The 16,002-nt window shown below is 39.0% G+C and overlaps 1 protein-coding gene across 2 annotated transcripts in view; it reads right to left on the minus strand.

Annotated features, from left to right (window-relative positions):
- The window catches only part of mpped1 (metallophosphoesterase domain containing 1), a 77,623-nt gene extending 65,596 nt beyond the window's left edge, over nucleotides 1-12,027 (minus strand). Inside the window, exons 1-2 of one of the 2 annotated variants that reach the window (XM_041978036.1) lie at nucleotides 11,808-12,027; nucleotides 2,673-3,047 (exon numbers count right to left, since the gene is read on the minus strand). In XM_041978036.1, coding sequence (XP_041833970.1) covers nucleotides 2,673-2,851 — 179 coding nt within the window. In that variant the 5' untranslated portion in view covers nucleotides 2,852-3,047; nucleotides 11,808-12,027. Of the gene's footprint in view, nucleotides 1-2,672; nucleotides 3,056-11,807 lie in introns of both variants that reach the window. The other variant, XM_041978035.1, reaches the window with a different exon arrangement.
- Nucleotides 12,028-16,002: the final 3,975 nt, after the last annotated feature.

Genomic DNA, 16,002 nt, shown 5'->3' on the forward strand with positions numbered 1-16,002 from the left:
AAACATCTGGCTTGACGCCACTGGGAGGAAACAATATCTTGGGGATCCGATCACACCAAAAGCCAGCCCACCCATTTCCACAGAGGCCAACACAGCAACCACCCAGATCAGGGCAGGCCAGAGTCCACATCACAGCTGTAGGACTTCAGTGCAGAACCCCCAGCCACCGGGACAAGGGCGATCACCACGGTAACAGCCCCAGTCCAAGCAGGCAAAGCTCCTGGGGCAAAGGATCCCCATGAGGAAAGGAATGGCTATTATACATCTTGTGTTGTTTACATTTAGATAACACATAAGCAGTCTTTCATGATCTCAGTTATGTGTTGATGCAAACTTTATTAATTACTGTGGTGCTCATTAGAGGGGGGGGGGGGGTATCAGAGTATACCCACTAGAATAAACTAGACTACACCACTGTTTATGACCACAGTGTAGCATCTTCTGATGGCTACTTCCAGCAGGATAAGGCACCATGTTACAAAGCTCAGATCATCTCCACCTGCATTTTTGAACATGACGATAAGTTCATTGTACTCTGATGACCTCCACAGTTACCAGATCTCAATTTTAATAGAGCACCTTTGGGATGTGGCAGAACAGGTAATTCTCATCATGGATGTGCACCTACTGTGTTATTACTATCATGTCAATACACATCAAAATCATTGAGAAACATTTCCAACACTTTGTTGAATTTATGCTACTAAGAATTAAGGTATTTCTTAAGGAAAAAGGGGTCCAACCTCATACTTGCAAGGTGAAACTAATAAAGTGTCCAGTGGGTGTATTTGTAAAATGTTGAGACACCAAAGGGATTCCAAGATTCCCAGAATCAATGTGTGTGAGACACAAATATCAATGATCTCACTACGATTAACCAGAATAAGTTGAAGGCAATTTATAAACAATTATTTTATTCAAATGCATGAGTGGGTGTAAATAGTAATGTTAAGCTTGATAAATTTAGGAATACACTTTGACTCATCCTCTTTATGTAGGTTGCTGTCTACACAGGCCATTAGTTGATTTTACTCTAAAAAGCTTTCCAGCTGATTGCCCTACATTTAAAAGTTCTCACAACAGTTATAAGTATATTAAGCTTTGCACATACAAACATTAAGCACACCACTGTCCACTAGCCACAAGACACAAATGATGGTAAAGTTAAATGACAATATGTGCACATTGGGCTTAGAGAACTGAAAATATGCTTTGGTGTGTATTTAGATAGTGTATTTTAACTGTACTAGTTAGTTTGGGTCAGCAAGTTTAAACTACAAATGCTACTCATTATAGTCAGTGTGATACGTCTGTAAGGAGCAGAGAAGTTCTTTAGATTATTTCTGTGCAACTGTGCATATAGCTAAGCTTCCACAAGCTTTCCCCAATTTTTTTTTAAATGAAGCAGCAATTTTTGGTAGGTCTAACACTCAGGATACAGAATCAAGAGCTAATTTTTCAAGTAAAAATTTAATTGCAGCACCATTAAAAGCCTGCAGTTTTTTGCCTGTCAACGACAGACTGATGAAAGATGTAGTTCAAAATGACTTGGGCTCGAACCATTGTTAGGGCAGCAGAATAAAAAGGTTCTTAAGGCTGTCTTGTGTTCGTTAATGTTTGGAGTTTAGAAAAGGTTGCATCCTAAAGCACAGTAACTCAAACTTCGGCTAAAATCGACTTAATCTTTTTTGCGATGCCTGTGTTTCAGGCCTGCTCAGGGAAGATAAGTTTGAACCTGTTGAGTTTGTTGGATTTAGAGTAAATCACAGAGAAAGAGCAGTGGAGAAAGTTACCAGTCTTCTCTGTCGTGGTTGAGTGAAGTTGTGAAAGGCAACGACCAAAGGCAGCTCATAAAGAGGAGGGAGAAGGATTATGGTGAAGATTTAACTATTTTAGGACCCTATGAAACCCACTTCTATCTTCATACTGACTGTGTTTCTGTTTTGGTTTTTTTTCTTTTGAATTTTGTGTTTACTATGTAACCTCATTTTTTTCCATTTGAAATTTCAAACCTGCGCCAGGTTCACAATAAAGGGTCAATTTCGTATTGACTTTAAAATTTTAGTTTTGGCTTTCCAGGCATTACACAGTCAGGCCCCTCAGTATATTGCTGACTTGCTGTGTCCCTACGCCTCAGGGTGCACCCTTCAGTCTTTAGGCCAGAGCCTTTTGAAGGTCCCAAAGCCCCGTTTTAAACCCCGATGAAACCTGGTTTTTCAGGCTGTAGCCCCCAGACTCTAGAACGATTTGCTTCTGTTCCTCTATGTGGTCGACTCCGTGAACTCTTTTAAAAAGCAGTTAAAAACTATTTTGTTCAGGAAAGCTTTTGGTTGATAGTTATTGTTTATTTTTATTAAATTATTATATTGTTTTATTGCACCCATTTTATGTACAGCACTGTGATTTCTAGCTGTGAAATGAGCTTTATAAATAAATTTTATGTACTTGCATAATTAGCCTGTGTATTGTACATATTAATAAATGCACCTTCTTTGAATCCTACTGTCTGAATACCCTTTAAATAAGACCTACACTTGCATTTTACACAAGTTAGTTTTTCTTTGTGGCCAAATAAGTTTACTTCTCTGTTATTTTACAAAGCAGTGGCACAAGCATTAATGGTGATGATTATTTCTTTAAGAAGTCACCATGTTGCATTTCCACATACTCACATGTGGACATGAGGCGGCTGGAAGCGTCCCTGGTTGATATTGTAGAAGGTGAAGGCCTGAGTAGGGTTGGTGCTGTACTCATCCACCTCAACTGTGGACCTGCTGCTTCTCTGGGAGTGTGACTGGGCCTGGGAATGCTGCCTCCTTGCTGCCATGATTTCTGTCAGGGTGAAGGCCATGTCTTGTTGTGATCAAATTAGTGTGCCTGAGGGAAGAGCTGCTGGTTGCTTTTGGTTTTTGAACTGTGGTGGAGTGCCTCTGCCTGGGAGGAAGTTGTTGCGTCCCAAAAGGCTCAAACCCTCATTGAGCTCCCAGTCACAGTAGCCTGAAGGGTTAACATGACCTCCCTCCTCTTCCTCTTCTTCTGCACACGTCCTGTTTTCCTAAAAGAAACACAAAAAGCAGAGGGTATCTGATAAGAGTCATGCTGAAAATCAGCATTACATTCATCAAAATTTAATTCACAACAATTGGAAAACTAAGCCCCAAAAAAAGTAAATTATTTACAGCCATTTTTAGTTGCTAGCTGTGGTTAGCATTCACAATTAGCTCATTCCCCAACTTGCGTACACCTTCTTTTACCCTGATAAAACATATTTTTTGTAGTGAAGCTTTCTTGTCATTTTGCGTTTCCTTTTTCCTGACTGCTGTAACAAATTAAGGATACTGGAATTTTTCTTATCTCTGATGTTCTGCGTTTGGCTTACTGCTCCTGAGAATCATTATTGTGTCAGACCAGACAAAACATATTACAGCAATAACATACGTGATGAGATCATGCTGACCAACATACTATAACCAATGTGAATAAAGGAGAAAACATCTAGTTGACAAAAAATGACAAAAACTTAGGGTATGTAAACCATAAATGAGTCTGGAAGTAGGATGGTTCTGCATGCCAGGGCTGCTTTGTTTTTTTTTTGTTTGTTTGTTTTGTTTTCCTGCATCTCCACATCTACTGAAGAGCAAGTACATTCATTTGCTTAAAGGTAGAGTCTGTGAGCATTACTGACATCTAGTGTCAAAGATGACCATAGAAATTACTTCAAATGCCAAGAATAGCTGTGAAAGGACGGTGATGATTAGTGGCCAAAATTCTTCCAGACCTAAACATGTTTCATCTGCAAGTGGATCCAGTGGCCTCAGGTGAGGAGATGACTGCACTACAGATAACTACTTCAAAATTGTGTACACGTGTACTGTCTTCTTCTCTGTGCCTTTAAAGGTGTTACTTCTACTTATCAAACAAAGCTACTTCTGCAGTTTTAAAGCTCAGAAGGTTCTCACTTCACCCAGAGAGTTGTTTGTCCATTCAGAGACACTGTAGCAATAATGATATCACAAAAATGGCAGCTGCTTCGTATGTTGAAGCCCGGCAAGTAAATATAAATGCTTCATTCTAAGAGAATAAAAGCATAACTGTCATTTTTTTGTAAAGTTATAAGATACCTATAAAGACACAGCGTTAATATATATGATAATTTGAATTTCTTTTGTCATTGACCTTTGATTTTGTTACACACTGCACACACACCTTTCAATCATAAAGCTAGTATAGCTACACAGACAAGCACAACACTTTTACCTTTATCTTTTAACAGTATAAATATATTGTAATAGAAATCTTTAAAAAAGATAGATAGACAGACAGAGAGACAGAGAGACAGATAGACAGATAGATAGATAGATAGATAGATAGATAGATAGATAGATAGATAGATAGATAGATAGATAGATAGATAGATAGATAGATAGATAGATATCTTTTAACAAACGCAGCGAATTGTAGCTCTTTTCTTTATGTTCTGTAATGTGCAATCTGTTCTTTTAATTTTTTTTCTCAACAGAAAGAATGTACTGAACTACCTTAATTTTACTGCCTATCTCCGCAATGCGAGGCCTGCCTGTGTGCACATCACCCATTAAGGCTCGGATTCAACTCTGCAGCTCATTTTTCAGCAGCTTTTGGGAGAGGTGCTGAAATGACAGAGACAGTGCAAGAAGGAGGTGATAATTCGGGGACAGGCAGCTTTGGCAGAGTGCACCTGGACCGCCGTGGCGTGATGTCGGCACGCCATCTCGATTCATCATTCACTGCAACCTCACACACTGACAGCCCACTGATGAGACAGAAACACGCTTCACACCACAGTTGTCACAGGCTAATCCCAGCATGGTCGGTGGATGTGTTTCAGGAGTGTGCACAGTGCACATGCAGATTTTGTGCACAGGTGGATGAATCTGAAAGCCTGTACATGCATATTTAAAAGTGTTTCTGTTGTCATGAATGTGACAGTGACAGCCCTTCTCACTGCTCGTGTCAGACAGAGAAATGCATTAGCAGATGCTGACTGTCTAACACACTGAGCTAAGATGTGGCTGTCTAGATCATGTAGGCTGCACAAGACAATTAAATCTGCAGTCCACAAACTTTAGCAAAGCTCTCATGGGTCACTTAATTCACTTAAACTGGTTCACCTTTAGAGTAAAACATATATTTGCTAAATAAATTCATCTAAAAATTTGGATGGTTTTGCAGCATTTTAGTGGTTCTAAATTAATAAATTTAGATGCATCTTTGAATATTTTAACCAACTTTTCATCGATAGACTTGTGACACAAGAGTCATTTAATCCTCACACAGTGACGCGTTAGCAAGCTTGTTAACATGGCCTGAATACTACCCACACTAATAAGAAGTAGCAAGGATAAAAAATATGATTCAGATCAGAATATCTCCAGAAAATGGTGAAAATGAGCTAGAATTCTACAATCAGAATATATTATTAAAGGTCCCATATTATGCAAAATTCACTTTTTAATGGTTTTGGAACAGTCATACTGGTCCCCCCGCATGTGTAGGAGACCCGTAAGTGTGAAACTCTTTCAGGCGCTCTCTCTCCCCCCTGCTCCACCTCTAGGGAAGTAAGCGCTGAATTGAGCGAGTTTGAAAGCCTGTACGTTAAGACGTCATAAGGGACAATAACCACTCCCCACAGAGCGATGGACCCGTCTACCGGCTCTCAAAGCCCGCCCTCTAAAAATCACCTAGCGCCCAGTGTTTTTCCCTCTTCGGCAACCCTCGTTAGCGGACATGGCTAAGCGACAGAAGCACTGTTCTGTTTGTGGCTGCATAAATGAACACGAAAACGTTTTTTTACTTCCATCCACTGAACCCACGAGGACTGAGTGGATTAATTTTATTTTTGGAGGAAATGTACCCGGAAAACTTCCAAAGGTTTTGCATGTCTGTGGCCAGCATTTCAAAGAGGACTGTTTCCACAACATGGGGGCATGGAAAGCAGGCTTCGCCAACCGTTTGAAGCTGAAGCCAGGTTCAATACCAACTGTCCGTGACACAGCTGGAGAGGTAAGAGCTGGCAGTTATTTTATCGTTTCGGCCTTATTAGTCTGATAGCTTGAAAATATATTAGCACTGTTGTAAATGTAGCCAAGTCACTGTTTCTACTGTTTGTATCCGGTGCCATTGTGCATCAGATTGATGAGCGTAGCTAGCTGTGTTCTCCGTGCGTTGCGGTTTGGGTCGGTAATGGGGGCTTCAGGAATGGGTTCCGGTGTTCCGGCGTTTGTTTATCCTTCACTACGCTGTAATCAGCGTCTAGTTACCGCTAAGGCCTAACCTGTCAATCACCTCATGACGGGCGATGCGATGGGCGGAGCCAACAGCTGAGCTGCTCCACCAGGGTTCCGCCCACCATAAACGGCACATTTCTGAAGCTGCTAAAAAGAGGGAGGTGAAGAGAAGCCGCTGCACTCAAACTGAGGGTCGATTTGTCCATACCATGGCGGAAATATTTCATTTAGATATTAATGAATGGTCTCAGATTGGGAATAAAGTGTATAATATGGGACCTTTAAAATATCCAGAGTAAACGGACAGAAATGTAAAGTATAAAACAGACAGAAATGTACCACATAAAACAAATAGGACTGCCTTGAGCTTAATTTGTGTGTGTAAACATGACCTGAATTAACCAAGAAATAATGTTCATTGCTCATAAAAAGAGGCAATTTGTTACTGTGTCTTTTCACAATGGTGAAGACAAGAGAGCAACACCGTTGCTATAAACAAAAAGCTATAACAGCTGTAAGGGTTAGATGGCAACTCCAAATAAAAAAAAAATTCAAATCCCAGTTTCATCAGCTTCTAATCAAGGCGTTTCACAGTTATAAAACTGTTAAGATGCTAAGAGGAGGTGTTACAGAGGAAAGTCAGTGGGAGAGGTCTGTAAGGGTGGGTGTGGATTGTGGGGAAAAAAAACACCACACAAGACATCTGAAGAGTTTCAGGCTGCTCTTGAGCAACCTGGAGACGCGAACCATTGTGCACCAAGTAGGGCAGGTGACGACTAAAGAAACTATTAAAATAGAGAAAGTTAAGTGTTGGTTATATAAACCAAATTGGTTACTGGTGTGCAGGGAAATGTAACATTGTCCGAATACACACTAGATACTGAAAAAAAATAGCTGAACTATATGATGCCATAGATCCTTATATGCCATCTAAGAACAGATTTAAAGCTTGAGTTCCCTGGTGATTCAGACAAGCTTCAGATTTAGCATGAGAAAGCTTGGAGGCCTATATGGACAGTGGTTGTCAGTCACCAAAATTCTTCCAGACATAAACATGTTTTCAAGTGGATCAAGTGGCTTCAGATGCAGCGATCAGGGGTGTAGCAAGAAGATCTGGGCCCTATGTACAAAGCACCTTAGTGGGCCCCTATGCACAGTAGTTGAATGAATGAATGAATGGATTTATTTGTCATTATACACAGTGCAGAACACAGGTACAACGAAATTGTTCTCACGCATACTAACCTTTTACTCTAGTTGTTTAGTTGTCTGAGTGTCTGTTTTTACGTTCAATGAACAGCTGACCTGGTTATTTCATACTTAACATGAAACTTCGACCGTACCAGGGCGGGGTTGTGCACGCAGCAGCGACCGTGTCTTTAAATGCCACATGTGCCGTATGAATTTTTGTACTTTCACACTGCCTCAATCAGCTGTTAATTAAAACTTTCGTTTAAACTCGCATCAGCAGAAATGCGGAAGTGACACCTTTCCGCATCACGCTTTTCCACGTTAACCGCACCCACCTCAAACACAATACTTCTCCACAAGTTCTGCTCAGCTGATTCGTTGACAACAAGCCGCAAGAACTCTCAAACCAGGGCAGCACAAAGACTTAATTTTGTTTTCGTGGCCTCAAGAACAAGAAAAAAGTCCTTGCTTCTTGAAGAGTATGTAACAGACTCTAACATCTTCATGTGACAGAAAACTGATCGATTGTAAAATTTGGTTAAATTTTTATGCTAGTTTTGTTTTAGGTGTAAATCATTAATGTTTAAATGCCTGATGGGGATCCCCCCCCCTAAGTCCCTTTTGACTTCAGGAAGTTTACAGGAACATATTCCAGCGTATAAAGGAGCCTTTCAGAACTTTGTAGTCTGTCACTTTCAAATGACAAGAGTTTGAGTGGGGTACACACATTTTCATGACAGATCGGAAAATTTGCACGGCAATGTGCACAGATCCATGCAAAGTTGTTTTTTGTACATCACAACATGTGCAGGGAACATGCCGTATTTTGATACAGCATTCATACTTGAGGCCCCTGGAGTTTTTGATTGGACCTGGTAAGTTAGATAAGTTGATGTGCATAAGAATGTGGTCATTTGTTTGTTATCTGTGTTGTGGGGGAGGGAGATGTTGGTGTTGCAGAATCCATATTCAAGTCAGTGTTACAACATAACCAGGAAAATGCTTTGATGAACACTGACCAAACCCAAACAAATATTGAAGTTTTGCTCCTGTGGCTTTGACAAGAAGAACAAAATTGTTGCTTCTTGCGTACGATGTAACAGGCTTAAGAGTCCAGGAAAAATACTCCATGGCCGCAGCCATACTCAACATAACTGGAGGTGCAGTGGTTCAATATCACTGCTTTCTTCTTTAATGAGGCTAAACATTCACTTGCATTAATGGCTTGATTTTTTTTTAAGCAGGTGAGTTTTAATAAATCTACAAGTTACCTAGGCACAGCTGCTCCATTTGGGCCCATCTTATCCACCCATATTTGCTCACATCTTGTCAAAAAGTACGCTGTCAGCTTTTTCTCCACTCCTGTTTCTTTTATACCTACAGATGTAAAGATTGTGGAATAACCACTCTCGGAGGACTTTAATTTTGTTGTTTTTAACATACCTACAGAAAATAAAATAAAGAAAAAAGAAACATCGAGTAAAAATAAAAATGGAATCACTCAATGCAGAAAAAATGATAGAATCATGAACCAAAATAATCATCAATAGTTATTTACTTTAGCTCCTTCGGCTTATCATGTGTGGACTCACACGTTTAAAATATTATTCCTCATCTGTCAAGTTCAAACGTTATCATGTGGTGATATTGTATGATGATGATGATGATGATGATGCATTGCCTATTGATTGTACTGTATGTATTCTCTTCTCCGTTTCCCTCCATTTTAGCTTGTTCTGTTTCTATTTCAACTAATTTAGTCTTTAGCTTGTTTTAATTCTTCTATTTTAATGTACTTTTTAATGTTTTATATGTACCTTGCTTTTCATGTCGTATGTAAAGCACTCTGAGTTATGTACATGAAATATTCTTTACATATGAACCTTCCTTGCCTAGATTTGCTTCGCATAGCCTTGACATAAACCTTTGTTTGTTTGTTTTTTGTTTGTTTGTTTTTTTCAATTTCCACCATAAATCTAAAGTCAGACAGAAATATGGACAGTTTGCTGACCATGTCAGTAAGTTTTTATGTCTTACCTGAAGAAGATGAAGAAAAAAAAGCACTCTGCACTGTGGCAAGATGCATTATTCTGCATGCTGCTGTTGGAACTAGCATTTATAAAAACATATATATTCCAACTAACATCTCACATGGAGGCTCAGAAACTAACAGCAACCACTTGCAGACTTAAAGGGAAGAGATTTATTAATTTTATGGTCTGTAAGACAGCTGGCAGCTCACTCTCTGAGCTGTTGGGTGGGATGGATGTCTGCGGTCCCATTGAAAGTGAAAGAAAAAACATTATTATCTCAGGAAATCATAATTAATAGAAATTGGACACACAATACAGTGCAATGACATCCCTTCCTGATGTCATACTTACTGGTCCTTGTCAGTTAGAGTGACCACTTGTAGCCGCTTATAAATAATTTACTTTATTTTACTTTACTTTATTTGGTCACACTATAACATCAAGCACAACATATGCCAAAAGAATAAATACAAAAGCAAAAGAAAAAAAAAACAGGACTGAAACAGTATAGCTGGACATAGCTATATATTTATATGGAAAATGATTAAATTAGCTTATGTTAGCAGATTTACCTGCAATCAAAAGAACTATTTAAACACAATACCTATGGTATAAAAGCACATTATTAGTAGGCTAAAAATGACATGATTTCATAAAATTCCACATTTACATTTAAATCTTATTGGTGTTTGTTATATTTTTTTTATTTAAAATCTTCGAAGTCACCTTAAGTTTTAACTGTGGTTTAAAGCGTATAAGTGTCAGTATTACACTGGTCTTCAGCACACATTACCAGGTGAATATTAGTCTGCAAGAAGACAATATTTTTGTACAATTTGGATTCACAAAGAAGACCCTGCGGCACATTTTACAAGATGCTGCTTCTCAACCTTTTCCTAACATTCAAGAAATATCGTGCAGTAAGAAAAACGGTCAGATAATTGCCTCCCATGCAAGATCCTCAGGACGTTAAATTTATTACTTTAAATGAGTCATATAAGAAAAAAAAAAGAGAATGCATAGTGTGAGAGTGAAATAGAGACCAGGGAATGCATCAAGCATAATATTACATATAGTTATTTAATTTTTGGTAGATTCATTTAGGATTAGAGAGATAAAAACATGACTGAGACACTAAATTAACTTTATAACCTTTTTGCATGGTGTCAGTAAGGACTTAAAACCTTTGCAGGAATCTTAAACTTGATTCGAATTAAATGGATCAAACAGTTTGTCAAAATTGGCACAATTACTCATTAATTTGAGTCTGTTGTGTCCATCGAGGACCAGAGTTTAAGATCCTTTTAAAAGTTATCTGTAGGAACAGATGCAGCTCAGTCTTTTAGGGCAACACAATGTTGACTTCTGGTTTTTAAATCATATTAGCCTCCTAAATTATTCAGTTTTGTTGAGGAGGGTAAAAAGCAGCTGTGTTGCAGAAACATCTGACTGATGCTGTTTTTTCTCAGATACATTCTTATATGATCTGGAGGAGAGCCCATCTCAGTGTAAATTGTTTTTAACTTTCAATAAATGTGGCAGTTCAGTTGTATCACTTGTAATATTCCTGTTACTGACATAGTGAAAATAATGAGTAAGTAGCAAGTGTGTTTCATTTTGTTCTCATTTTGTATTTCTGGTTTTCTATCACAGGTCACGAACTAAAGAACAGTGGTTTTGAGTTTGAGAGATTTTTTTTTATTTTGCAGCATAGAGACGTTTGGGTGCATGTCAGTTTAATTCAAGGTTCCAGTTTGTTCAATAAATTCAGAGAGAAAAATGTATTAAATTAATGGTGATAAAATTCAGTCGAAAAATATTTACAATAATGTTTATTGTGACATTTCATTATCTGTAACAATGAACCAGTTTCTTAAAGTGTTCCCTTTAAGTTATAACCTTCGTGCACATTTTTGCGATAATTTCCCTTCACTAACAATTTTTCCTTCAACTATAATCAAACTTTCCAACCTGGATCCAACAGCTTCCTCTATCCTGCTGGACTCAGACACTTTGACCATCGATTTAGTGCTGATATACTTCAAATCTGATGTGTCATCAAAAGTGATCCATGCTGGAAATCATATGTGAATGCATGAGTAAAGTCCAGACAACTAAGAAGATCGTACATTTCCTCTGACATAACATAAATAAATAAGATTAAGGCTGAGGGACGCGATTGACCTGGAATAAGCAACGTGAGGGCAACCCTCTCTCCAGATTTACATTCCCCTCCAAAAGACAAAAAGCCACATCTGCTTTCTAAACGCAGATAAAAATACTCTATATTTACAAATTTATGGAGGAAAGGACCTACCGGTTCTATGGAGAAGTCAGCTGCAGTGAGGCTGCTCAGTGATGGATGTGGTGAGGGGAAGGTGTCCGTCTGCGCTCACGCGCTGGTCAGTTTGAATGCGCACCCCGTGGTGCACCGGAGGACGGCCGTGTGGACTTATCGCCTTCCTCTCTTCTTCTGTTGTCTCTCGTGTCTGTCACTCGCTTTCGGATGAGTGTTGTCTACTGTATTAACCGGTGAGCGGTGCAATCAAGAGGAGCACATATAGAAAGGGGAGGTGGTGGATGGTGGGGCGGGGAGAAAGCTGGGGGAACCAGGGAGGGAGGGTGGCACAGCTGCGCGCGTCCCCACGGAGCTCAATTTCGGTCACACTGTCACAGAGATAAGGGCAGTTTAATGACGATGGGGCCACCAATGCAGAGACTGAGGTCCTGAACTGAACCACTCAGCACAAATCAGGACGATTTTCTTTCCAGGTTGTTGCTCTCTGTTTGTTTGTTTCTTGTTCTTTTTATTCTTCTTCCTCTTCTTCTTCAGCAATTAGCTGTTAAAACCGTTCCTGAGCTTCCAATATTACTACTGATATGAAAAAGACAAATTCCAGTTATAATAATATACATCATCTCCCCTTTGTCCTGTAGATAAGCAGACTGGTGGGATAGCTGGTGTTAAGATAAATTTGCTTTTCCTATCAGGGGAACTTCGTGAATATGAAGGAAATGAAGCTTTATAGATATAAGGCTCCCCTTGACATTTGAGTGTTGTTCTGTTTTCTTATATTTTATTTGATTATTGATGAATTACATGTTATTGCTGCACCTGAACAGGAAACAAAAGAAGGGGGCGAGTGAGGAGAAGAGAGAAGGAGAAAATGTAGACAGGAAAAAAGGAGACAAAAAAAAAAAAGATATTAAACAGCAACTTCTGTATCATACAAAACGCTGCTACAACTGCAAAGAAACTTTAAAAAAAAGAAACATCATACAGCCTCTGTAGGAAAACAAAGCAGAAAATCTTTAGGAGTACCTATAAGAAGACAAACCTAAAAAACAACAACAACAAAAAAAAAAACACAACAATGTCGTATATGATGTGCATGTATATGAAAGCATAACGGTTGCCATTGGCAATTAAAACACAGTGACTGTATAAGCATGTGTGTTGGTGAATGTGAGTGTAAATGCAAAATATAAGAAATGAGTTGTGTTTAATGAGTGCAGTCGTGCAAATCCGACCATGGATAAAATGAGCAAGAGTCAGGCAACCAGCAGCCACCTCGGAGCATGGAGCCCAGGTAGCCCACCACAGGGATGACCACACACCCACCCAGAAATGTAAGCGAAGGGCTCCAGCCAGAGCACCCACAGCTACAGGCCCCATAGGGTGAGGGATGACAGCTGCCAGGAGGGCATCTACTACCACAATTAATGACAAATTTTATGCCATAAATATAAAATGTTCCAAATATTTAATTTCTTTCAAATGTAAAGATCTTTACCAGGAAACAGATTTTAGTTTTTCATAGCAACACCCAGTTATTAGCTGTTGCTGACTATGTTTTCTCATATCAAAGTGAAAAACATGCTGGGGAAAAAATAGTCTGTTGCTTGATCTTTCATTATATCAATGACATTTGTGCAGGATTAGATAATGTCACTCATTCACTGTTGCACAAATAGAAAAATTGGAGAGAGCTAAACTGAAGAAAATTTTCAGTCTGTATTCTGGCAAAAAGAAGGATATGTGTGTCCAAGATTTTCTACATACACATCCCCATCTACAACTCACCGTCAATCTGCATCTCTTCCATGTATTTTCTGGTTCATGTGATGTTAAAGTGTTGATTCTGATGGGAAGAGAAAGACAAAAACATTCCTGCTCTAACTCAGCTCTCTGTCAGTGGTGGAGGAATTATTTATCTACTTTACTTTAGTAAAAGCAGCAATATTAAAAATGTAAAGATACTTGATAACAATTAAAAATAAAATAAAATCAGTTCTGATTAGACTGTTTACACTGATGCTTCTGTTTTCTAGCAGCATATTACTGATGGAGCATCAACTTCCTCACACACCAAACAGAGCCAACATTAAAATCACTGACAGGTAAAGTTTTAAAGTAAAATCCAAAATTAATTTATTGCATCTTGGCATTTGCATGGATGCTTGGCATTTGCTAACCTGAACATTTTGGAAGCAGGGCAGCCTCCAAACGCCTCAGATGCAATTCTGAAGGGACCCCACAGATAAAGATCCGTTTCTAAAGTCAAGCAAAACTCAAAACCCCCTTATGGTTCTTTTGCCCCAGACATATGAAGTCATGTATAGTTTATAGTTTAAATAATGTGCTACAAAACTGTGCTCTATTGTAAGAGGGAAAAAGTTGGACTCTGTTGAGTAAACTGTGAAATACACCTTTATGTGAACTTTTCATGTGATAAATCCAGTGTAAATGTCAAAGAATTGCAGTGTAGATTAAACTTAGGTTGTGTGTAGATACCAGTTAAAAGTTTAAACACACTTTCCCTTTAAATCCAATGAGAAGATATGTCCAAACGTATAGTTTCCATAGCTTTTCTAATATATTGTGCAACTTATAGTACAATAACAACCTCTAACTATTACTGTAAGCTGTCTCTTGGCAAAGGAAATGCTGTTTGAAGTCTGTTTCTGCCTTAAAGTTTGTTCTACTCCTGTTTGAGAGCTTCAGTGAGCTAAATGACGTTCATATTCCCATGTTAAGGGGAAAATGTTTCTCAGAGTTCCCCAAAACACCAAAAAGCAGGATTTTTGACATCACATCTGATTTGGTAAGATTTGATTTTCCACCCCTGAACACTGACCTGTTTACAGCTCTTCTAATACATTTTAAAACAGAAAACGCACATAACATTTCATGTTGTTGTAATTTATTCAAACACAAATGAACAAAAATCAGATTTAAATCCGATTAAAATTAATTTCAGCTAAAACACAAATCTCTGTTCATGCTGACTTGAAACTCCTCATTTTGATCCACTGGCAGTGTGTGGAATAATGAGTCAAATCACAGCATTAGAGCACATCAACCACCTCTCTTCCTGTTTATTCACAGGTAATTGGAATGGGATTCTGGCTGGTTATGAGCTAAACAAACAGATTGCAATCTAGAGATGAAACACATGCACCCCTGACTTAACACCCTCTGAACTGAGGAGGAAGCTGCTGGAGTCACAAGCTGATGTGATTCTGCCATCTAGGGGACATATTTGTATTTGGTTTTGAAAGTATTAATTTCAACATTGTGATTAATGTTATCCCAACATTTTTTGTAGATTTCTTTTATGCATTGTTTTGCATGTGATTACAAGACCATGAAAAAAAATGGCCCTGTATGTACAGTAGTAGCGGTTTAAAAGTTCCCCTGTTTCCATGATGGGTCCTTGACTGGTTCTTGACTGGTCCTTGACTGGTCCTTGACTGATCCTTGGCCGATCCTTCACAGGTCTGTGGGGGTAATGTAATCCCCCGCAATGACGTCGTCAGCGAGGCTCTGCCCCTAAGCAGCCCAAGTAAAAAAACAGCTGCAATCCCTCTTTTGTCCACGGGGAGGAGCAGTGATTTGATCTTGCTGCTCTCTAAACAGTTTATAATGAGCTGTGTCGCTCATTTGTTGCATTTTTGCCAACATTTAAAAAATGATTTGATTTGAAAATGGCGTCAAATAAATGTATCAAAAAAGCCGACATGTGTAGCTAATGGTGTTATGAGGCAAAGCACAACCTCCTCAAGTCGGCTAAGTGGTGAATGTCACTAGCAGCGAGCTTTCTAAACATCCCGAGGAGCGCTGCCAGCGGTCATTTGACTGCAACGTAAGTTATTCACAGTGGGGGTTGATACAGCTGCTGCATAACTGAATATTGACAAAATCATAACGTAATATCGGCAGGTAAAAATAACATAATACTGATAATGTGTAAAGCAGGGATCACAAAAGTCCGGACCCAGCCCAACCTATATTCTGAATTAGGCCTCAAAGTGCTATTATCCTAAGTAGATAAGTAAATAAATGGTTTATACTGTGAAATGAAGTGTCCCTGGATTTTATTCATAGCGATCTAGTGATAAAACGTGATAAAACGTCATACAGCTGTGTCTCAGTGGTGGGACAGCTGCCTGCCCGCTGTCTGAAGCAGGCACATGCGCAAAGGCTGGTAGGAATGACAGGAACCAGCAGC

Source organism: Melanotaenia boesemani, chromosome 23 (genome assembly GCF_017639745.1).
Source record: "Melanotaenia boesemani isolate fMelBoe1 chromosome 23, fMelBoe1.pri, whole genome shotgun sequence".
Taxonomy (NCBI): Eukaryota; Metazoa; Chordata; class Actinopteri; order Atheriniformes; family Melanotaeniidae; genus Melanotaenia; species Melanotaenia boesemani.